Raw genomic sequence first — 23,889 nt, 5'->3', positions numbered from 1 at the left:
GCGTGCTGAGTGAGGAGGGCGCCTCTGAGGCTCGTCCCTGCGTGGGGAGAGGCATGCCGGCCACGCCAGCAATAACACTGCTGCGGGGACTGGCTGCCTCAGCGGGGCCACGTGCGATGCCTTCTCCCCAGGTCCTGGAGAGCTGCCATCGCTCCACCCTGTCCGTCTCCACAGCCACCGGGGGGGCAGGGAGGGGCAGCAGTTACTGTCCCGTCAGCAAGGGTGGGCGAGCTGAGCCTGGGGCAGAGACAGAGCACTGCGGTCCTGGAGGTGGGAGCTGAGCGAGTGAGGGAGGGTGTGCGTGGTTTGGAGACACGCTGCGGTTGTGCTGGGGACACGGGTGAAGGATGCAGTGACAGCGCTGGGATGGGACAGGGACTATCCGTATGCAGGGGGCCTGGTAGATCTGCAGTGTCCCCATTAGCTGAGCACTCTCCCGCAGAGCCCTCTTACCCCTTTGTCCCCTGGCTCCCCCTCGCGCCCTCAGGCCACTGTCTCTGGCAGCTTCCCTGACTCCCCATATCTGGGCTGGGAGTCCTGGCCTGGCACAGTGCCAGGGCCCACAACACTTTTAGGGCCCATGAAAATATTGTATTTTTTTCAATTAGAAGGAAGGGAAATGAATATAATCTAGCTTATATTATGTTTGTCTTTATACCAACAGAGTCCCCAAATAGAAATTTTATTATTTTTATGGAAGAAGAGGCCCACGAGAGTCGTACTGAGGCCCCGGCCACGAGGGACCCTAAGAGGCCGGTGTCCCTCCCAGGGCTCCGTTGGGTGGTGACGATGATCTGTGCACTTGACCGCCTTCTCCAGCGGAGCGTGCCTTGCTGTCGGAGCTGGCCTGCAGCAGCACTGGGCAAATACATAAATGCTTGGAAATTAAAAAGCAGTTGACGTTGATCACTTACCGGGGCCAGGCCCTGTGCCAAGCTTCTGTGACACTGATGTGTCGACTTCATGGACACGCCGATGTCACCCATTGCACAGATGAGGACGTCGGGGCTGAGAAAGGCTAGACGCCTTGCCCCCGCTGTCCACCAGCAGAGTCCGTCAAGGCTGCACCCCGGACCACTGGCCTCGCCACGTCCCCACGGGAGGTGGCGCAGCTGGTGGGAGTGTCGAGGGGCTGAGAGTCAGTTTCCAGCAGGGACAAGCTCGCATAGATATCAGGCCAGCTCCTCGAGGTCAGCCCTTGAGTCCTGACCCATGGGCCAGGGCCCTCAGAGGCCTCAGGGCCACCCGACCTTCCTTCTGACAGCGTGGCCCCGCTGGCCGCTCCTCCACAGCCAGGCCCTGTGACCCGGGGGCGGGGGGACTGTAAGTGATAACGTCACGTTCACTCACCGAGTGCCAGGCACTCGCCCATCTTGCCCCACGATCCCTGGGGCTGTGGGGGACCAGCGCCACTACTCCTGAGCACAGCGTCAGACATGTGTGGGGCACTCAGAACGTGGGGACAGGAGGAGGGAGCCATGCCTTCTGCCTTGGATACTTAGGGGCCGGGAAATCTGAGCCCATCCTTGAAAGGTGAGTAGAATTTCACCAGGCCCAGAAACGGGAATGGGCAGTCCAGCCCAGGGCACAGGCTGAGCCTGGTGTGGGAGTGGGCAAGGCCCGGGTGGCATGAGGAACAGGGTGAGGGGCCCACAGAGGTCTGCGGCTGCTCTGGGGAGCAAGGGGGATGTTTGAAGACTGGGGAGCCACTTGGTATGCGTTTATTAGGAGCTGGGCACTGTGATAGGTGTGGGGGGGCACAGAGATGACTAAGGCCCAGTCACCCATGAAAGCCTGACTGGGAGCGTCCAGGGTCTGTCCCTGACGCCTGGATGGCCCACTTAGTAACCTGGACCCGGTGCCTTTCCCCCTTCGGCCTGGACTTCTCCTTCCATAAAACGGGCTTCCCTGCGCTTGCCACCCGCTGGTGGAGCTCTTTGAGCTCTCTGAATAAAGAGCGTCGCCAGGCCCGGCAGGGCGGAGTAGGGAGCCCACCTCAGCTCCCCACGGGTCAGGGAAACAGCCCCAGGGCAGGGGCACCAGGTCCTCTGAGATTACTGCCTCTGCACAGCTGCCAAACGTGTTCCTGCAGCTGGGAAGCTTGATGGTCCAGTGCCCCGCCCCTGCCCCCACTAGGATGCTCTGCCTGGGATGGTTTAATGACAGACGCCAACGCCCTGACTGCTGACTGGTGTCATCAGCAGGGAGGAAGACGTGGAGGTGGCCTTGGCTGCAGGGAGGTGGCCAGGACTCTCACTCACGCGGCCGTTTGACACAGGCCTACGGCGTTACCTCCTTCTGGCCGATCCCCGGCACGCGCGTGTCCCCGGCCCATAGGAGAGGCAGACGCATGCGCAGATCACTCCGCCACCACGTGGGGATGTAACGGGGAAACCCTGGTCTCTGGACACACACGGTGGACACCTGACTTGACTACTGAGTCCAGGACAGGCCCTCCCTGCCCCTCGCCAAGACCACTGGTGGCAAAGCCCTTTGTACTGTAGCAGCTCCTCTCATGGGCCCCTACACGTGAGGAAACAGAGGCCAGAGAGCCTCGCTGACTGGTCCAAGGTCACAGCCATTCATAGGACAGACAGGACAGGTGTTATCATTCACACTGAATGGATGAGGAAAATAGCTCAGAGAGGTATAGTGGCTGCCTGGGGGTCACAGAGCAGGTGGTGCCCCTGGCCTGGAACCCGGGCTACAGATGCCCTATCTTCCTCACTGGTCACCTCATCGCGCACTGACACGGGACTTCCCGCAGCTGCTGGGGTGTTCTGTGGCCCAGGAGCGCTGGGGTTGCCTCCCCTCACTGAGCGCCTGTGTGGCACCCAGGGCCCAGGACGCTTCAGGCGCCCACGGAAGTGTTTGCATTTGCAGTCCTTTTAAAATCCGAAGGAAAATTAAATATCATAATAATGAATATTTACTAATGACTTAAGCCTAGAATACAATCATCTACCAATGTGGTCATAAAATATCATTTTTTTTAAATGAAGAAAGGGGCCACTCAGGCAAAAGTGCCCAGCGATGACGAACATCACTAGGTGGCCCTGCCGCAATGGCTGCACTGTCAGTCCCCCGGGCCCCATTCACACCTGCCACTGTCTGTGCAATGGCGGTGAGGGAAGAGGGAGCAAGGACGGGGCAGTGAAAAGGAGGAGAGCAGGGCTGGGAGAGGACCAGCCAAACTAACAGGGGCTGGACAGAGAGAGGAGAGCCTGGGAGGGCAGATGGCAGAGAGGGGGGGGCACAAGGGATCGGGAGACAGGGCTGTGTGGGTGTGTGCGTGTGTGTGATCACACAAGTCTGATGTATGGTGTTGGCGAGGGAGGGGCCTGGCATATCATGGGCACCCGAACCGAGAATTTCCCCGGGTCCTTATGACTTTCCTATGGCTTCTGTAGCAAATCAGCACAAGTGTGGTGACTTGCAGCGACAGAAATTTATTCTCTCATAGTCCAGAAGTCCAAAATCAAAATCACTGGACAGAAAGCAAGCTGTCAGCAGGGACGCGCTCCCTCCACAGGCTCCAGGGGAGAATCCATTTCTCTTCCAGCTTCTGGTGGCTGCCAGCATTCCTTGCCTTGTGGCCATATAATGCTGCAGTCTCTACCCCTGTGGTCACATTGTCCTCTCTTCTTCTTTGCCCCTCTCTTGAAAGGACACTTGTGACTACATTGAGAGCCCATCGTGACAAACCAGGATAATCTCCGCTTCTCACAACCCTTCATTGAGGGGAATCTGCAAAGCCTTTCCACATATGGCACAGTCACAGGGCGCAGGGATTGGCACCTCGTATCTTTCGGGCCCATTCTTCGCCTACGGCAGGCCGGTGGAGGCGACACAGTGTAAGAAGGGCCTGCCTCAGCCTGAGACCAGTGGAAGGCACGGCCACCTCCTGCTTCACAAAGCAGCACATCCTGGGAGGGAGGTCCTTCTGTCAGCACCCTGGGAGAGGAGGGATCTGGAGACTCCACTAAAACTGGCTAGGACCGAACTGGGGAGCTAAGCATCCTGGTGGGGAGAAGGTGTCGAGAGAGAGCCCTGCCCTACCTGGACACTGACCCTAAATCTGATCTGAGTTCTCCTCTTGGCCTCAGGGAGCTCTCTGTCTAACCCCAGAGGCAGCGCCTGACCGGCACTGGCACCACTGTCTTGGAGATGCTGGAAGTGCGGCTTCGAAGCTCCTACTTTCCAGGTGGGGCGATGGAGGCCCAGGGAGAGAGGGTGGTTTTTTGTCTGGAGTCAACTTAACACAAGGGCTTCAAATTTCCTCAATCCCCTCTCCACGTTCCCCTCTCCCCACCACTTCCTGTCCTGTCTCAGTGACTTTGTCATTTCTTGTCTCTTCCTATTGGCACTTGAACAGTGAAATAACGACAGTCTGTTTCATCTTCCCCTAGAAGAGCTTGCACAGAAAGTGACTCCTCCCAGGTAGGGAGCCAGGGGCCCAGGCGTCGGTGGCACTTAACTCAGGGACTGCCTGTCAGTGCTCATTCCACACGTGTGTCTGAGTGAGGCAGAGAAACGGGGAGCCTGCCTTTGCTCAACTGGACCAATGCCATTTTATCGGCCCTGCGCTCCACCTTCTCAGCACCAGCTGTGGCCAGCCCCTCCTTAAAACGGAGAAAAGCTTCTACAGTGAAACTTGGGGGCTCTGGGGGGCAGAGTGGGAAGCGGCAGAGCCTCCACCATGTCTCAACCGTAAAATAGAAAATGCAGGCCTGAATGTGGAAAGAATCTTCTAATCTCAATTTCGCCTCTTTCTGGCTGTGTGGCTTGAAGCAAATCACTTAAAACCTGTTTCCTTATCTGTAAAATGGTTGTAAAAAGAGCTGGCTAAGAGGACAATTATACATGCACCATTATAGATGGACAAACACGTCCCCGTGGGCCCTAGGCCGGGGGTCTTTTACCTCCCCTGCTCCCCACCTCCTCGGGCCATCCTTGAGGAGACTGTGCCCCCAACCACCCAATGCGTGTAAGGTCCTGGCACCCGGCCTTGTAGAGTCAGTTTGCGGAGCCCCGGACGCTGTGGCCAGGAGGCCACCGGTCCTGTGCAGCGCACGAGGGAGCCCTCAGGTGTTTTGAACCGCGGGACTGGGAGTCGAGTGCGCGGTGAGGCCCGGCCGAGCCCCCACCTGCTGGCTCCAGCTGAGTTCTCGCCACCCAGTTGTCGCCCTCTCGCCCGCGCCTCCCACGCGCGAACTCCTAACTGGGCGCGCCCTGCCCGCCGGGCCCACGCGGCAGGCGGGGCGAGCCGGGGCCTTTGTGTTCAAACCGCCCAATGGGCGGCGGCGGTGGGCGGTAAAGAGGGCGGGGCGGGGCCAATGGGCTGCGTCCTGTCAGGGTTGACTGACAGGCGCACACATACACACTCGGCCACGCGCGCGCCGCCCGGCCCCACTCGCGCAGCGCGGTTCTGCGCGGGCCGCATTGTCCACCGCTCGCAGCTGCTGCCTGCCGGCCTGGTCCCGGGCCGTGTCTCCCCGGGCGCCCCGGGCCCCCGCGCCGAGCGCCGTTCGCGGGATTCCGACCGGAGAAGGGGGCGCGTCAGGCTGGCACGGCGGGCCTCGGTCGCCCCACACCCGCACGGAGAAGCAGCGACAGCAGGTAGTAGCTGGCCTCGGGCCTCTGGGGAGCGGGCGCGCGTGGCAAAGGTGGCGGGCCCGCCTCGCCCGCCTCCCCGCGAGCGCCCGGCCGGCCTGACCCCGGGGTCATCGCTGGGCCGCTACGGCCAGGGCCGAGCTACCCAGGCCTGGTTCTTCTCGGGGCCAAGCCGGGCCAGGCTCCAGCCCCGCCCGGCGCACGCCCCTGGGCCGGTCGGGAAGAGCCTACGCTGTGCCAAGGCCGTCTGCCCTGACTCATCTCTGCCCGGTCCCCGCCCCCAGGGCTGGCCTCCGTACGGGTCCCCCCCGGAGGGCGGATATCTCCAGGCGGGACTTCCCTGGGCAGAACCTCCCCTGGAGGAGGAAAGTGAAGACAGGGCTGCCCCAAACCAGCCCAGGGCAGTGCCCGTGTTTTCGTGCAAGTCAGGCAGTTTCCAGGCAGTTTTCTGCCGCTGCCTGTCAGAACTCCGGGAATAAGAGGGAGGCCCATCTTGTTCGGTTCTAAAAAGAAACCAAACAAATAGGGGGAGGGAGTGTGACTTAGAGCAGAGAAGCAGGGAAGGCTCCGGCTCGCAGCGGATAAAAATCTCCGCAGGTTCAGCGGGTAGGGAATGAAGGGAGTTACAGCACCTGGAGCGGTTTTAACAGGCCCCAGGAGGAGCGGTATGAAGAGGGCCCCTGGAAGGTGCCTGATGCCTCTGTTAAGTCTGAGCACCAGACAGACACTGTTGGACGAGTTTGTGAGGGGTGGTGGAGGGAGGTGAAGCTGAGAAAAGGATGTGGTTCAGCCTAGAAGGGCGGGGGGCTGTTTTAGTTTGAGGGTTTCTTAGCTGATCATGTGTGTTAGAGGGGTGGTGTCTGTTCTCATATGCAAACTATCTGAGCGTCTAGAGGCTCATCTCGTTTGTTTTGGAGAATGAAGCCTTGACCTTTTTCAGCTTGTGAAACCCGAACTCAATTGCAAACTGTTTTGTGACACCAGCGTGCCCCAGGAAAGACTAAGAGCACCCCTTGGAGGGTGGAGGCGCTGACGGTTTTCAGCACCGCCCCCCATATGAGTACTTACGTTCTTGCCAGCCCCAGCCCTCGGCATTGTGTAAACACACTGCTTGGTTTCTCCCCAGAATGAAGGCCTCCACTTCTGCAGGGCAGGGGTTAAGAGGAGGAGCCAGCTTTCAGGTGGGGAGGGCAGGAGTGGGGGTGGAATGGCCTTATAAGGAGTGGAATAGAGAAAAGAACCCAGGCCAACTTCCTGCTTCAGCTACTACCAGTCGGTCCTTCACCAGCACAGGCCAGAACCCGGGAAGGGTGTCAGGTAAACATCCCACCTGAGAAGATGCCAATGAGACCAAGACATGAGGCTGCTTGTTTTCAGAAGAGGACTTTCTAGAATCCTCCAGCTGGACTAACCAGACCTTCTGGTTTCCGTAGTATGAGTTGGGAGGTGTTAGAGAGTCTATACCTACCCAGAAAACTAGTAATTTAAGTATCAACCAGGAATATTAGAAGTAAGAGCAAGTCACCAGTACAAGGACCTCTGGAGTGGGCCTAAGTAACAATGACTTTGTAACACCGACTGGCAGAGGCGGCAGGCTGATGCTCCTTGCATTGGTAATCCCGAGATTTTGAATTTGGGTTTCTAGAGCAAAGTAATCCTCCGTGGGTGGTGGAACACCTCCCTTCGCCAAGTCCTTCACCCGGGCCTCCTTCAAGTCCTAGTTATCAATTCCAGAGCCTTGATTTCCTCCTTGTAGTCCCACACTGCCACTCCACCGCCCTGCTTGGTTAGTTTGTTAACAAATAATTGTTGTGTAACAGTTCTGTCTACAGCCTGTTCTGAACATATTTGAGGCTATCAGGGACTCCAGTTGGGGCCACAGCACACTCCTGAAACAGCTTGAAAACTTTATGGCCGGGCAGACAGACCCGAGCCTGTCACATGTTGGATGTGAGCTCGAATCCTGGCTCTGCCATTCACAGGCTGGATGGCTGGGGTACCACTCCTCTCAGTGTCCCAGGGGCTCCTCCCTTGTACCATAGGACTAAGGGCGTCTCCCCTGCTTATAGGGTCAGACGTGGGTATGTGCAGAGCCAGGTACCTCTGGCGCATTTACAAAGTGCTTTATCACCACCGTCACGTCTCGCTGTCCTGACGCTGCTGTGCAGTCACCAGCCCAGGGGATCCAGCGCACAGCCACTGTTAGAGTGCGGGGGCCTGTGCCAGGGACAGATGTTCCAGCGTCACCACAGTTTGACGGGGTCCCTGGTCCATCAGCACCAGGGAAACAACAGATTCCTTTAGCATTTCTTGTGTGCCTGGTGTGTGCCACATGCCAAAGGTTGTGGAAAGGACAGTTCTGGCTGGCTCTCACAGAACTCGAGAATCTTGTGGGAAGAATCTACCTGGGCACTAAATGAGCCCAGGACATGGTGGGCTGCAGCAGGGTGGGTGGTACTGGATGGTGCTGGCACCCGCATCTCAGGCTGTTCTTGCTGTTCTTTAAGATTTTATTGATTTATGTCTAGAGAGAGGGGAAGGAAGGGAGAGAGAGAGAAACATCAATGTGCGAGAGATACATCCATTGGTTGCCTCTTGCACGTCCCCAAATGGGGACCTGGCCCACAACCCAGGCTTGTGCCCTGACTGGGAATCAAACCAGCGACCTTTTGGTTCACAGGCCTGGCACTCAATCCACTGAGCTGGGGCTGCTTTGATTGAATGCAAAGGGGGTGCTCTGTTCATTGGGAGAAAGGGCCTCTCGTCTCTCCGCCCCCATGGAGGAGCTGCCAACAGCCCCAAGCCTCACCTGTCCTCCTTTTTCTCCCAAGACTCTTTAGGGGAAGGACCCTCATCCTGCCCCATCATGTCTCGTCGAAGCCAGCGCCTCACGCGCTACTCCCAGGGTGACGATGACGGCGGCAGCAGCAGTGGCGGGAGCTCAGTGGCGGGGAGCCAGAGCACCCTGTTTAAAGACAGTCCTTTCAGGTAAGGGGCCGCCACCACCCCTGTGGATAACACTGAGGCTCACAGCAGGGGGCTTGCACGGCCTCTTCCTCTTGTGATCTTTATGGGCAGAGATAAGGTGCCCGTGTCCAGCCAAGGGGACATCCTTACCTCCAAGGAGGCCAGGACCAGTGCCACTTCTCCCCTACTGTAAGCCAGGCTGCTGCCCTTGCGTTCAGAGAACAGGAAGTGGGGAGAGGCAGCTTCAAGAATAAGTGAGGCCGGAAACCCTGACACTACAAGCCGGGCTCAGGAGAACCCCCTCTGCTGTAGGTGGGCGTGCCTGGCTGGTCATCACCCCGGACCCACCCCCGTGGGCCTCACCACGTGTAGGCCCCGGCAGGGCCAGCCAAACCGCTGAGGAGAGGAGAGTGTCCCAGGGGCGCCAGGCAATGAGTGAGATGGGCACACACCTCATTCTGCCTCCTTGCAGACATGGGCCCCCATGGCAGCCCCTGAGGTTCCTGGAGGCCAGGCCGGGTTTGTCCGAGTTTTCAGTGGGTTGTAGGAATTACCAATCCATTAAGAAGCGTGAGGGGGAAAAGCTTAGGTTGCAGTTAGAGACTCGGATCTGAATCTTGACTCTATCACCTTGAGGATCTCCCCTAACTGCTGGTGAGATTTGGGGATAATGGCAGCAGAGGAGCTACCTGTGCTCTGCAGTCAGCCAGTCAGTAGTTGGGAAGCTGTTAGTTGCCTAGCAACAAGGCCAACCCACTCACTGCAGGAGGGCACTGCCGCTGGCTTCCTAGACCTGGCTGGGCTTACCTGCCTTTTCCCCCTCTCCCCTCCTGGCTGATACCCACAGGACCCTGAAGAGGAAATCCAGCAACACCAAGCGCCTGTCCCCAGCACCTCAGCTGGACCCCTCCTCCGACACCCACACCTCCTACTACAGCGAGTCCGTGGTCCGGGAGTCCTACTTTGGCAGCCCCCGGGCCACCTCCCTCGCCAGGAGCTCTGCCCTGGATGACCAGCTGCTTCATGACCCCTATTGGAGTAGGTGTCTTCAGCCTTTCTTCTGGGGGCTTTGCTTCCTCTGGAAATGTAAGGGCCCAAATGCCAGGGGCCTCCCCCAGATTCCCTAACCCTGCTGGGCCTCTCCAGGCATGAGGGGCTCCCCGAGTTCAGAAACCTGTGGAAGAGCAGTCAGGTGTCTGAACCTCCAGGCCCCTTTAGAGGATGAAGTACCATGTAGCCACTCCAAACCCAGGAGATGGAGGGGCGAGGCCCAGCTCACCCTCCCCGGGACCCAGAGAGCTGGGGCGAGGCCAAGGGCAGACTCCATCTGTCCATCAGGATGTCCCCACAAGGCCCCCAGGAATATCCTCCTCAGCATCTCTGTGCCCCAGGAGAACATCGCGTTCTTCCCTCCTCAGGCGAAGACCTGAGGGTGAGGAGGAGGAGAGGCACCGGGGGCACCGAGAGCAGCAAGATCAACGGGCTGGCGGAGACCAAGCTGTCCGAGGACTTCCTCGGGTCCTCCTCGGGCTACTCCTCTGAGGATGACTACGTAGGTAGGCGATGCTCCAGCAGGTTGCAGGACCGCCGGGTAGGGGAGGGAAAGGCTGGGGAGGGAAAGGCGTCCCTGATGGCTTGAGACAGCACGGTGTCTGGCAGGTGCCTGCGCAGATCGTCCAGGTGTCGCTGCTGCGCCACCATAGCGCCCTGAACCCCAGCCTGGGGTGTCTCTCCACACACGGACCGTTGTGCCCCACTAGGCCTACGGTCAGCTCCACTGTCTGGTTCACTGGCAGCAAGCGTTCTAACACAGGCCGTGCACGGCGGAGGTGCCCCACCCCAGCCCTTGGCCTGGTTCTGCACGGGGGGTCGAGGGAGGGCCCATGAGGGGACTGACGCAGGCAGGGAGCGCACGGGAAACACAGTGTCAGAAACAGCTAGAAAGTTCCTGTGGCAGATAGTTACCCACTAGGTGCCAGGCCTGGGCGACTCTCTGGGAACGTGAAGGAGAGGGCTACGTGGTCTCAGCTCACAGTCTAAGGGAGAAGACCAGTGACAGGCAGTCTCCATGTCCCAGAGCTCTTCCAAGTGAGGACACACTGAGCTGGTGTCCTCCCTGTCCCTGCAGGATACTCGGAGACGGACCAGCGGGGTTCGGGCTCACGGCTGAGGAACACTGTCTCTCGGGCAGGCTCGTTCCTCTGGATGGTGGTCACCTTTCCAGGTGGGTGCCGGCTGTTCCCTGCATGACTGTTTCCTCCCCACTGCAGCCCCTCCTCAGCTCCCACAGAGGGGCTGTGGGACCACCCGGGGAAGCTCATTCTAGAATAATCGCTGGGAGCGGGCAGTGGGAGTAGAGGAACCAGGCAGCCCTGCGACAGGACAGAGGTGCCCGGCAGACCGGTGTTGGTAGGGGCGGGGAGGGCCGCCAGGGAGGAAAGGTGGTGCTCTGACACCACCACCCACAGGCCACCACCGGCTCAGGGTGGCACTTGACCCTGATGGTCCCTCTCTCAGGCCGGCTCTTCAGACTCCTCTACTGGTGGATCGGCACCTCCTGGTACCACCTGACGACTGCTGCCTCCCTGCTCGACGTCTTCGTTTTAACCAGGTGAGCGAGGCTCCTGCCGGGACAGTGAATCAGAAAGTTCCAGATGGAAGACCCAGACAAGGTGGCTTCCACCTGCTGGTCAGGCCGTAGGCTCTTGCCCAGCGCTGGTGGTCCGCACAACACAGCTCCCCTCTTGGCCCTGTGACCAGCTAGACTGCAGGGTTTTCTGCCTGTGTTCAGGAGCTGCCCGAGGATGTTGTGGGTTTGTGCCCCAAGTCCCTGACCCATGCAGAGACAGGACTTGGGGACAGGACCCTCGGCAGCGGACAGGAGACCGAGCCCAGAAGTCAGGGCCCCTCGGGCTGCAGTCCTGGTTGGAGCGGGCAACAAGCTGCGCTGAGAAGAGGGGCAAGGATGGATTCATGCCCCCCCCAAAAGTTTCCTCATTTTTCTAAAAGAAAATGTTTAGGGAGTTCCTTTTTTTTTTTTCTGTGTTTGCTTGTTTGCTTGTTTAGAAGACCTCTATATATGAAAATTGTAGTTTCTTTGAAAATTCCACTAATTTTTTTAAAAGATGTTATTTATTTATTTTTAGACACAGGAGAAGGGAGGGAGAAAGAGAGGAAGAGAAACATCAGTGTGTGTTTGCCTCTTGCACACCCCCTACTGGGGACCTGGCCTGCAACCCAGGCATGTGCCTTGACTAGGAATTGAACCAGCCACCATTTGGTTTGCAGGCTGGTACTCAATCCACTGAGCCACACCAGCCAGGGCTCCACTATTATTTTTAATAACATCACTTAAATTCACAGGGTCACAATTGTCCCCATTACTCAAGACCTCTAAAGAGTCCAGCCTGGCCCTGGCAAGATGAGACATGCAGGGGTTTCCCCTTCAGCCTTACGTTGTCACTCAGGGAAAAAAATTTCAGGGGACTCCCTGGGGCAGGGAGCCGAGAGGCCCCGGAGCCCCCTGACACCTTGACCACCCTACTCACCCCTCCCTCCCACGGTCCAGGCGCCTCTCGTCCCTGAAGACGTTCTTGTGGTTCCTCTTGCTGCTGCTGCTCCTGACTGGCCTGACCTATGGTGAGCTGACCCACTGCCCCAGGAGATGGGTAGGACCAGGGCGGCCGAGATGGGGCTGGTGAGCCAGCGGGGAAGGGCAGAGCGTGGGCGGAGGCGGTGCTGAGCAGAACCGAAAACTAGAGGGATGGTAATCACCTACCAAAACAGGATGGAGGCAGGACGAGGGGGGTCAGACTAAGCCTGGGCACCTCCGGAGGCCCACGCCCTAGGCCTCTCCTGTCTGGCTCTCCTGGGTCCTCTGCTGACTAATGGTGCTGCGTTCTCAGGGTGCCCAGTGGGTGAAAGGGGAAATGCCCCTACCCCCTCATCTTGTCCTCAGTTTGGGTGACTGTACTGGATTGCCTGGCACATCTGGAGGAGCCTTAGAGCCACCTAGGCCAGGACATCTCCTGGGACAGGAGTATCGGGGTAAAAATCGGGTCCTCTGACGCCATTATTATTAGCAGTCGTTTTCCCTCCATTCCAAATCAGGACATAGTGTGGGCGAGTGAATTGTTGTTACAAGGTCAAGCTCCACCTTCAGCTAACTTTAAGATCCAAGCAACGAAGTAATAAGAGAAGCGAGTGCGCCTTTCACACTAAGATGCCTCTCATCACGAAATGCTCTGCGTCAGTCCCAATCTCTGCCTTGGGAGTTCCGAATCTGCTACGTAGTTGAAATCATTGTGTGTGTGTACTCACTCACACATTTCTGACAACTTCTCATTTGACAGTTTCTCATGAGTTTCCTCCATGACCCCCAGGCTCCATTTTAACAATTGAACCAATTTATAATTTGAGACCATGCTTTATTATTTGTTAGAGAGTTGCTCATATAGGTTTAGTATCTATTCCACTTGGGGGTTTTGGAGGGTTTTTGGGGGGTTTTTTACTAATACCAAGGTAGAACCTTTTGCCAAGTGTTGGTTTCCTCTGTGTTTCCTGTTACAAGAACAGCTTGTTACATCCATTGAGAACTGGGCATCACCCTTAAAATGATAACGCCCTTTATGATTGCACAGCGTGTTGTTCAGGAAGCACTTTCCCGTGAGTTAACACAGTTGAAGGTGGGCTTCACCTTCCCCCGGGGAGTTGGCGATGCTTTCCTGCTGGCACCATGAGCAGGTGCCTATGGAGAGTCTCAAAGACAGGGGGCGGGCGGAGGGGCCTGCTCAGGGAGTGCGGGAAGTGAGGTCGTGTCCAGAGGGTCTGACTTAAGGCCTGGGGGCACGTGCTTCCTATTGCACCTGCGCCTGGCCTCCTGGCTGATGAGTGACAGCTGTGGCATCTTACTGGCTGGAGACTCCTCAGCCAACATGGCTTTTTCAGGTGCCCTCATCCCTGCACACACGCACACGTGCACACACGCACGTGCACAGCTTGGAAATAAACACACCACAACCGGATCGCCCCTAGAGCAAGATGCAAGCACCTGTGTGTGGCTGTGTCCTCGTGCCCTGTCCTGGAGCCACAAGCAGCCTCTCCAGCAGGAGTGTTCTGCATCAGTGATTTTCGATCGTGGCTGCCATTAAAACCACCTGGGGGGCTTTAAAGCCCATCTACGAAGTCCCCCTGACCAATGAACTCACTCCGTATGAAGGGCTGACGGACACTGGGCGGGGCCAATTTCCGCCTCTCCCCCCACCCCCCACATTTATTACACTAATTTTGACAACTTCACCCTTGTCACATCACATCTTATCTCCTGTCCCTGGCTTTCCTTTTCTCTCGTTTAAATAACTCTTTGGGGTGTTACGTATGTAATCCCTTTAACTGGGGCCCACGCTGTCTTTGCTTCCACTGTCTGTCCATTCATAGCCCTCAGAGCTCTCACTGAGTGGCTCAACAAGTCTTCCCGCTGCGTGATTAGGGCCTTTCCTCCCCTTCTCCGGCATCCTTGAAAGTTCGCAAGAGCGAATGAAAAAAAAATCTTGTACCTTCTCTACGAACATTAGCGATTCGGATTACGTGTATGGTCTTTTTGGACATTCATTCATCTGTGTATCATTTACGGTGCATTTTCTGACACGGGTGTTTTAAAAGCTCCCTGGGCAATTCTGATGTCAAGTCTGGGCTGAGAACCACCAGCAGGGCCCCTCTGGGCTGTAGCCCCGAAGGATCCTCCCTGGCCTGCGTAGCCATCTTCTCCAGGTTTGAGAGATGAGGACCCCTGAGGGGATGTGAGAATGCTTACACTCCGGGCTGTGTGGTGGAAGTTGCTGCCCCAGAGCACTGTGGGAAGCACCCACCCACATCCGGCCTGCGGGCAGAAGCCCGGACTCAGCCTGCAAGAACGAACCGATCAGGCTGCCGTCCTCACCGTCTGCACCTTCTTGCACACAGCCCCCAGCCCGGGTAACCACCTCCTCCCCTGTGTACAGGTGCTTGGTATTTCTACCCCTATGGGCTGCAGACACTCCACCCCGCTGTGGTCTCCTGGTGGGCAGCAAGGGGCAGCGGCCAGCAGCGTGAAGTGTGGGCGTCCAGAGACTCATCCTCACATTCCCAGGTGAGTATCTTAGTTCGCAGGCTCCTCCCTCAGCCTGGTCGCAGTTGGTTTCCCTGCACTTACAGCTGACACACAAAGCCAACAGAAGCACTGCCCCAGCTGGGGCCCTGCCTCCTCTCCCCGGCACCCCTCTCCACCACTTGGAGCATGCACACTGGGAGGCAGTTCACACAGAACCATCCCAAAGTGAATTGCCATCCTAAGCCCAAAAAACAGAAGGAAAGGAATCAGACAAGTCATCTTAAGTTGCTTTGTTCCTTTCAATATAATTTCACAAATACAGGGTGGGACAAAAGTAGGTTTACAGTTGTTCGTATGGAAAACAATACAATAATTAATACATAACAATACAAGGATAACTCCGTGTTTTGTGTACCCACAATCATAAACCTCCTTTTGCCCCACCCTGTATTTACTGAGCTCTTTCTGTGAATAAGGTATTAATTATCCTGGTCAGTTACCTATCAGCACAGATAAACCCCCCCTAAAATCAGTGCCTTAAAAGTACAAGCATTGGATTAGCTCTTGAGTCTCTGGGTCCTCGGCTGGGTCCTCCGGCCTGAACAAGGCCAGGCTGGTCTTGGCTGGGCTCCCTCGTGTGTGGACAGCCAGCTGGTGGATCATCGGGGTGGGCTGCGCTCCACCCCGGCTCTCGTTGTCCGGCAGGCTAGCCCAGTCCTGTTCTCACAGCAGCTGTGCCATCTTCCAAAAGAGCAGAATCAGGCCAGGCCTTCTGAGGCCTCGATCTGAAACTAGCACCCTGTCACTTCCTGCACATTCCGTTGGCTCAGCAAACCCCAGAGCCGGGCTGGACACAAGCAGGGGGAAGCACCTGCAAGGCCACATCACATGGGGCACACACGCAGGGTGGAGGGAAAGGCCGTGGCCGCCTTTGCGAGCTGCCAGAGGCAGATGAAGCAGGCCCAGGCTGCGCTGGCAGCGAGCCTGCGGTCCGGGGAGGGCGGGGCGGTGACCAGCACACACGCCCGTCCTGAGGTCCATGATGAAAACTGCACACTCTTTACTGCAGTTACTTAGCTTTGTTTGTGTCTTGCTGAAGTTAATTTGTTGTCACAGTTTTCACCATTTATCTTGGTGGATATTACTTTCCTGACCGTGATCTTATTATTTCATAAAATAATGGCATATAAATTGTCCTTTTTCAATCATTAGTAAAGATATTAAATGCAATTTAATTCCAGGGCCACCTTTTTGTAAAAAAAAAAAGAGAGAGAGAGAGAGAGAGAGAGAAAAAGAAAGAAAGACAGACAAAGAAAGATTGTGTTTGCATAAAGACACTAATAAAAATGGTTGCCAGGTTCGGGTGAGGGAGGGGGAGGCCTGGGTGGAGGCTGGCAGGGGAGCACAATGTTTTACTGTTTGTTTGCCTTTTGAGTCACACGAAAAAAATGGAATTTTAAAAATCAGAAGCCACCTCCGTACCCAAAGGGCAGTGTTCTTGCCCTTTGGCACTTAACAGACTGTTTTATGCTTTCTCTTGGCAAAGATTTTTGTTGTGAAGCCAACAAGGCTCTCAAAACTCATGGGGTGCTACCAAACGCCGCCCTCAGGTCCCAGTGCCCTGTCTTCTGTCTTCTCCGTGGGGTGCCAAGTTAAAGAGGAAGAAGAAAAAGCCTTTTCAATTGATTTGGTCATCTAGCCCTAGTTACTGATGGAAGAAGAGGAAGCTGTTGAAAGTCAGCAGCTGAGCCCCCTGGCCCCACACTCTCCCACACGTGTGTGCCTCCAGAGGGAAGGGGGACTGGACGCAGCCCGAAGGTCCCCCAGCCCCCTGGGGCCATCCTACGGTTTCTTCCTGTCCTCTTCTTGGACTGACCCTCCATTTGGACCCCCTTCTGGGAGGGCACTGTGTCCTCTCTCCCCTGTCCCACACGCATCCCTTTTTGGGAATTAGACCCCTCCAGCCACTGAGTGTCCCAGAACCCTGGGCTCACTGTCACCACATTTACCTGCTGAATGACTCGCCCACCTACAGCACAGAGAGATTGTCCTGAAAGCGGCAGACCCTCGTGTGTTTGCATTGGGGCACGTCTGGGATCCTCTCCCTTCCCCTTTCTCTCCTCGGGCCCCTCACTCTGTGGTTTTTCCCACCCACCCCGCCAGGCCGAGCAGCGCATTCTGTCCCGGGTACACTCTCTGGAGCGGCGCCTGGAAGCTCTCGCTGCCGAGTTTTCCTCCAACTGGCAGAAGGAGGCCTTGCGCCTGGAACGCTTGGAGCTGCGGCAAGGGGTGGCTGGTGAGGGAGGCGGTGGCAGCCTGAGCCACGAGGACACCCTGGCACTCCTGGAGGGGCTGGTGAGCCGCCGAGAGGCTGCCCTGAAGGAGGACTTCCGCAGGGACACGGCTGCCCGGATCCAGGTGGGGGAGAGGAGCTGTGGCCTCTGGGCTAGAGCTGGGTGTCATATGTGGGTGACACCATGAGTGTGTGGGTGGGCCCTGCACACCCTGCTGCTCTGCCACTTGGCAATGACCTTCGCTAAGTCTCAGTTTCCTCCTCATTCATTAAACCAGACGCTCTCCTGCCTGCCCCCATGCCCCTGCCCCTGCTTGTGAGCACACGAGAGTGCGCGGTGCCTGGCGCAGTGCCTGGCACCACGTAGGTCTCGGGCAGGCTGGCACGTTTCCAAGAAGCACCATAGCAGAAGGGCCGGGAGTTGAAGGCGGCCCCCAGAAAGACCTGGTTTGCATTCCAGCCACCACACATGTGGTGGCAAGTGGCTGCCTGGGCACAGCTCGGTGAAACCCTCCGCCTCTCTCACTGTGCCCAACAGGAAGAAGTAGCCACCCTGAGAACAGAACACCAACAAGACGCGGAAGACCTCTTCAAGAAGATCGTCCAGGCCTCCCAGGTTGGTGGGCTTGGGCACCTGCGGCCTGTAGTGGCCTCCAATTCAACATCCGTTCCTGGGCCGAGAGAGACACATCAGCCTCCTGAAGGGCCTGCTTAGACAGAGGGGGTGGGGGATGTAGTCTCTGGACTTCTGTTTGACCTGAGTCCCCTGGCTGGAATGCTCTTAGGGATGCCCTGGGAGCAGGCTGGGGGGCGGGAAGGGTCACCTTCGAGCAGCGGGTGGTGTTGGGTCTAACATGCTGAATGAGTGAACTCATGGATGCCTAAGTACTCCAGATGCTGGATGAGACTCTCCTGAGGACCTTGGCCGGGAGGCCAGTTTGACATCCCCTGGAGCGTTTGGGAGACCCTGGGGCAGGGGTGTGGTCAAACAAAGACCCCAAAGGGGACAGATGCTGCTCTGGGAGGCTGACTTCTCTGGGCCTGACGTCACCTGCATTTCTCTCTCATTCCCGCCAACAGGAGTCTGAGACTCGGCTCCAGCAGCTGAAATCCGAGTGGCACAGGTAAGGGGCCCTGCAGTCTGGCTGGGGCACCCTCCTCCCCAGCCAGCCCCGCCTCTCTCCAGCCAGCCCCACCCCAGGCAGGACTGGGAGTGGAGCCCTGGAACAGTTCTAGCTGTGTTCCGAGCAGAGAGCAGGGTCGCTAAAGCCCAGCTCAGGACCCCAGGCGTAGCTGTGTGGACTCAGAGGGTTAAGCACCAGCCTAGGTCACCAATTCGATTCCCCATCAGGGCACATGCCTGGGTTGCAGGCCAGGTCCCCAGCTGGGAGCATGGGAGAGGCAACCAATTGATATTTCTCTCCTTCTCTTTCTCCCTCCCTTCCCCTCTAAGTAAAACAAAACAAAAAACCCTCAACAGTCAGCTCCCTGGGACAGGCAAGCCAGCCCTGGAGCTGTGTTCACAGCCAGGATCTCCAAGAGTAGGCCTCGCGTCCACCTGCATGTGCTGGGCCCTCCTTATGTTAGGAGCCAACACGGAGACCCTCCCCAGAGACCCAGGACTCACTCTTCTCTCTTTGGGAGCAGGACAGCCCAGGAGTCCTTCCGCGAGAACTCCATGAAGGAGCTGGGGCGGCTGGAGGGCCAGCTGGCAGGCCTGCGGCAGGAGCTGGCAGCCCTGACCCTGAAGCAGAACTCGGTGGCGGATCAAGTGGGCCTGCTGCCGCAGCAGCTCCAGGCCGTGCGGGACGATGTGCGTGGGAACTGTGCAAATCCCCTGCCGAACACCCCACCCTCTGAGACCACCTGTCCTTGGAGTCTGCGTGGGGCAGAGAGCTTCCTGCCCCTGCAGCCTGTCAGTCTCATGAGCTCCGGCCCTAGACTTGACCTAGATGTTGGCTCCCTTTGATGGGAGTTCTTCCCATTTTCATATCTAGAACATAGTGGTTCATACCCTTCCCTCCAAGCAGACCTACACTCCTTCTCCACCCCTCTACCCAAGCTGCCAGCACCCCTGCCTGAGACCTTTCTTTGGCCCCTAGGTGGAGTCTCAGTTCCCTGCCTGGATCAGCCAGTTCCTTCTCCGAGGAGGTGGAAGCCGCACTGGGCTCCTTCAGCGAGAGGAGGTGCAGGCGCAGCTGCAGGAGCTGGAGAACAAGATCCTCGCCCATGTGGCTGAGATGCAGGGCAAGTCCTCGAGGGAGGCTGTGGCCAGCCTGGGGCTGAGGCTGCAGAAGGAAGGCGTGATCGGGGTGACAGAGGAGGTGAGGAACTTGGCCCTGGGACCCCCACTCACACTCACATACACACTGCTTTCCTCCCTGAAAGCCATAGACCCACACTGCCCACTCCCTGGTGCATTCCGGAACCCAAGTGACAGGCAGGAGGCTCCAGTGTTTGCTTTGGGGCTGGTATGGGAGGGTGGAGGCACACCTGTGTGGAGCAAGCACAGAAGGGAGTCAGTCTGTGGGCCCCCGGCCCCCTGCAGGGGAGGTACGAGGGTGGGTGGGTCTGCCCCGTCACAGCGGCTCTGGGTGCCTGTTTTAGGAGGTGCACCGCATCGTAAACCAGGCCCTGAAGCGCTACAGTGAGGACCGCATTGGGATGGTGGACTACGCGCTGGAATCGGGAGGTGTGCACGCCGCTCTTTTTCTGGTGCCATGCCCGGGTGGCCGCACTCGCCTCTGGCCTCTGCCTGAGCAGTGGTGGTGCTAGCGGAGCTTATTGGAAGCCGCGCCACCTGGAACTCCTGGCAGAGGCAAATGACAGCTCTAAGGTGTTAGGATGGGCTGAGCACAGTCCTTGGCTAGGACGAGGCTGTTTACAGCTGCTCTGTGGTCTGGGTTAGGTGTACAGACTGGGCCTGGGGCACCTGCACTCTGTCCCCAGAGAGGACGCGGGCAGTAGTGGTCCCTCCTTGGGCTACCTCAGCCCTTTAAGACTGGGGACCTCTGCACTGCGCAGCTGAGCCTGTTGTCCGTCTCCCTCCCCTGCTGAATGCATCCAGGCCCCAGGCACCCAGCACTTCCTTTCTTCCCCATGTCAGGGGCCAGTGTGATCAGCACCCGATGTTCTGAGACCTACGAGACCAAGACAGCCCTCCTCAGCCTCTTCGGTGTCCCCCTGTGGTACCACTCCCAGTCGCCCCGTGTTATTCTCCAGGTAGGCACCCAGCAAGGGCACCAGCAAAGAGCCCGAGCAGAGTCACCTATGTGGGTGGGTGACTGTCCCATCCCAGGTCAGCCAGGGCTGCACTGACCCGACTTCCTTCCCTTCTAGCCAGACGTGCACCCGGGCAACTGCTGGGCCTTCCAAGGGCCCCAGGGCTTTGCGGTGGTTCGCCTTTCTGCTCGCATCCGCCCCACTGCCGTCACCTTAGAGCACGTGCCCAAGTCCCTGTCGCCCAACAGCACCATCTCCAGCGCCCCCAAGGACTTTGCCGTCCTTGTGAGTATTCTGCCTGTGCGGGCCCTAGAGGCCTCTGCAGAGGGTACTGTTGGCGTCACTCTTTGGCTGGGGAGGGAAGCAGATTTGGAAGAGATGGTGCCAGGGTGGGAAATGGTACTCGGATTCCAGTTGTCTCAGGCTATGGAGGAAGAAACAGAGGCCCAAGGAGCTAAGTGACTTCTCTGCCATGGATGCCCTAGCAGCCCTGAGTCCAGAGCTCAGGTCCCCTGTGGGCCACCAGGGCGAGAGGGGACCGGTGCGGGAACAGGGAGGGCACGCTCTCCTCCCTGGCTGGCCAGGGCACGTGTCTAAGAGCAGTGTCTTCCCTTCGCCCTTCGCTCTTTCCAGGGACTCGATGAGGACGGGCAGCACGAGGGGACACTTCTGGGCCAGTTCACCTACGACCAGGACGGGGAGCCCATTCAGACATTTTATTTTCAGGTACAGGACTCTGCTGTGCCAGCAGAGGTGGCAGGCCCGCTTTCCCATCCTTTCAGCAGACTCTTTCTGAGCGGTCACCCTGTGCCAGGCAGTGGGGGTTCAGAGCGGGAAACCACAGCCTCCGAGCTCCCGCAGCTCAAGGAATGGAACCGAGGCAGCTGTCCAGGTGCTGGGAGAGCGTGCGTGGCCAGCCAGGCCTCATGCAATGCAGCATGGTCACTCAACCGGAGTGGGCCTGTCCTCCAGGCCCTTGTTAGAAATGCATGGTCCTAGGCCCCACCCCAGGAGGTGGGTTCCTTGGGGCCACTGGCACCTGGGAACCTGCATTCTAACAAAGAGCCCAGATGAATCTGATGCAGGCTGCCTGCAACCTCCCCAAGGGGTGAGGGCTTGGAGTACACTAGTGAGAGCACAGGGGTGAGGTGAAGGGACAGCAGCAGGAAGAGGGCCTGGAGAGGCCAGCCCAGAGACCAGGCCAAAGAATTCCAGCCCTCAGGGCTGGGCTGGGGGACGGAGTGGGCATTGCTTTGCTTTAGGTGGAGGAGTGACAATGTGATGCGCATTACGGTAAGGTCCCTGTGACTGCATGTGAATGGTGGGTCAAGAGGGACAGCAAGCCCGGAGACAGGGTGGTGGGTTAGGAAGCAGTTGCAGGGGAGCAAGCCAGAACTGACAAGAGGGAGTTCGGAGGACGGAGAGGTGGTGGGACAGCACTGGGAGTGCCCGAACAGGGGCAGGGGGAGGTGAGGGCAGCCGAGAGGCTAATGCAGAGATGGGCAGGTTTGGCCCCCAGCCTGAGGCCCCTGTGGGACAGTCCAATGATTGCAGTGGACACGGGGCCTGGACACAGACTGAGCTATGAGCTGCAAGGTGGTAGCTGAGCCGGGAGAGTAGCTGGGATTTCTCAGCCATGTGTGTGGGCTGTGCCTTCAGGAGAGGGGGCGTGGAGAACGGGAGGGGAGCCCGAGAGCACAGCACAGGGGCATCAGGGGATGGGAGGTCTGCTCCGAAGGCTGGCTCAAAAATTGGGGCTCTTTGAGGACAGAGGCCTGATTTCTCCTTTAAAAAGGAGAAATCCTGCTTAATCCAAAGTGAAGGGATTCTTTTCCAACATCAACACGGAGCAGCAAACTCCATGAAGGTAGCTCTGCCGGTCAACAGGAGTGGCCCAGCGCTCCTGTGAACTGTTTGGGGTGAACAGTGCCAGCGCTCAGCTATGAGGCTGTTTGAACGGGGCCCAGGGTGGGCAGCCCCTGTGGGACCTCTGAAGCCACTGGGAACTCTCCTGCAGGGTCTGAGGGCTCGGTGACACTAACCCCTGCCTCCTCCACCCAGGACCCTAAAATGGCCACATACCAGGTGGTGGAGCTGCGGATCCTGACGAACTGGGGCCACCCCGAGTACACCTGCATCTACCGCTTCCGGGTGCACGGGGAGCCCACCCACTAGGCCTTCCCAGGCTGCTGCCAGCCAGCCGGGAGGCCAGCCATACCCCCCACCCCGGGAGTGGGGGAGCAGCACCCCTGCTACGCCCCCACATGCTTGATCAGCACTCTGCCATCCAGGAGCAGGAACCGCTGGCCCGGCGGAGATGGGAAAGGACGCACAGGGCTTTGCCAGCAGCCGGGCAGCTTGAGGGACACAGCTGGCTCCAGTGTCTTTTCATCCTTCGTTCTCCTTCTGCCAGGCGTCTACTTCTCCCTCCTGGGAGGGTGTACATATGTAGCATATCACGGGGGACTGAGAGGCAGGACAGGCGATGAGGGGCCAGTTCCAGCAGCCGTGGGTAAGCCCGGGCTGCCCCTGGCCCACAGTGGAGGGCTGGCACCTGGGAGGCTCCTGCCACAGCCCCAGGGGCACGAGCATGGGTCTGGGGCAGGGGAGTGAGGCCCTATGGGAGGAAGGTGCTCTCTCTACAGGTGGGGACTGGGCAGCGGGCAGGAGGCTCCTGCCCGAGGGCGGCTGGGCTCTGCCACAGCCAGTGCCACAGCCCAGGGGAGCCTGGCCCGCAGGGCCTCTGCAGGGCTTCTGCACACCATGTTTGTCCTGGGTCGAGGCGGTCTGGCTCCTGTGAGCCTCTGGGGGCCCAGGGACCAGCCCTGCAGGATCCTTTGTGCAGAGAGTACTAGTTGCCTGTTCTCTTCTGATACTGGGACTGGGCCCACCTGACCCCTGAGCGAGTCTGCCAAATTCCCCACCATGCAGGGAGCCCAGGCCTGTCCTCTGAGGCCGGGATCACCTGCGGTCACTTAAAAAGGTGGGAGCAGGGGACTTCCCGGGCTCTCCTGGTGGCCCAGGGATGGCCGTCACGGTGATATTCAGGGTACCAGGTGGGAGGTTGGCCTGCCTTGTGGGCCCTGCCCCACCCCCATCACAATCAGGCCCCTGGGGTAAGGGGTCTTCACCCTCAGCCACCCTCTTGGGGCTCTTTCAGCTTGTGCTCAATTGTTTCCTTTCTGGCTTTTTTTTCTAGGGGGCCTGGGGGCAGGGAGGGGGCTGGTAGGGCAGGGGCCTGAAGCAGGGGGTCTCTGACCCAGCAGGCCCTGCGGTAGTATGTAAATATTTTTCAAGGTCTGTTTTTTAACTGAAAAGCTAAGGGCTTGATTCCTGGCCCCGTTCTGTGGGGCCCTGGGTGTGACCCCGACGCCAAGAGGGGCTTCTGCGCACACAGGTGTCCTTAGGATGAGGGCCAAGCCCACGGGGCTCTGGCAGCACAAAGCTGGGGTGAAGACGCAGCCCCAGCCCCCCCCCATATCCTCAGCACTGGCTCCCACACAGCCTCTGCCCCCGACAACCAAGTTCGGTTTTGTGCTCTTCTGTCACAAATGCTGCACTGTTGGGTTCTTAATTTTGTACCTCCAGATTCTAGTTTTTGGCTATGCAAAAAATAAATTATGCCCAGACTAATGGACTGCATGGTTTTTACCTGGCACAGGTCATCTGCTTGCGGGAAAACGAGTGAATTCTTGGCCAAAACAAT

The 23,889-nt window shown here is 58.1% G+C and overlaps 1 protein-coding gene across 2 annotated transcripts; it reads left to right on the top strand.

Moving 5' to 3' along the window:
- The first annotated feature begins 5,368 nt into the window (after nt 1–5,368).
- On the top strand, nt 5,369–23,816 carry SUN2 (Sad1 and UNC84 domain containing 2). 2 transcript variants are annotated; one of them, XM_053919583.1, is made up of 18 exons: nt 5,369–5,619; nt 8,445–8,601; nt 9,428–9,618; nt 9,999–10,136; nt 10,709–10,804; nt 11,098–11,191; nt 12,149–12,219; nt 14,580–14,707; nt 16,832–17,086; nt 17,500–17,577; nt 18,042–18,085; nt 18,609–18,774; nt 19,064–19,285; nt 19,569–19,653; nt 20,068–20,183; nt 20,301–20,468; nt 20,817–20,909; nt 22,245–23,816. In XM_053919583.1, the coding sequence occupies exons 2-18, from the start codon at nt 8,480–8,482 to the stop codon at nt 22,356–22,358; spliced, it is 2,181 nt and encodes a 726-aa protein (XP_053775558.1). In that variant the 5' UTR covers nt 5,369–5,619; nt 8,445–8,479; the 3' UTR covers nt 22,359–23,816. The 2 variants fall into 2 exon arrangements, with proteins under 2 accessions (XP_053775558.1, XP_053775557.1); XM_053919582.1 differs by lacking the exon at nt 5,369–5,619 and adding an exon at nt 6,912–6,930.
- The last annotated feature ends 73 nt before the right edge of the window (nt 23,817–23,889 follow it).

This window comes from Desmodus rotundus, chromosome 3 (genome assembly GCF_022682495.2).
Source record: "Desmodus rotundus isolate HL8 chromosome 3, HLdesRot8A.1, whole genome shotgun sequence".
Taxonomy (NCBI): domain Eukaryota; kingdom Metazoa; phylum Chordata; class Mammalia; order Chiroptera; family Phyllostomidae; genus Desmodus; species Desmodus rotundus.
Note: the sequence above shows the minus strand (reverse complement) of the source record. Positions and strands in the feature narration are given on the sequence as shown.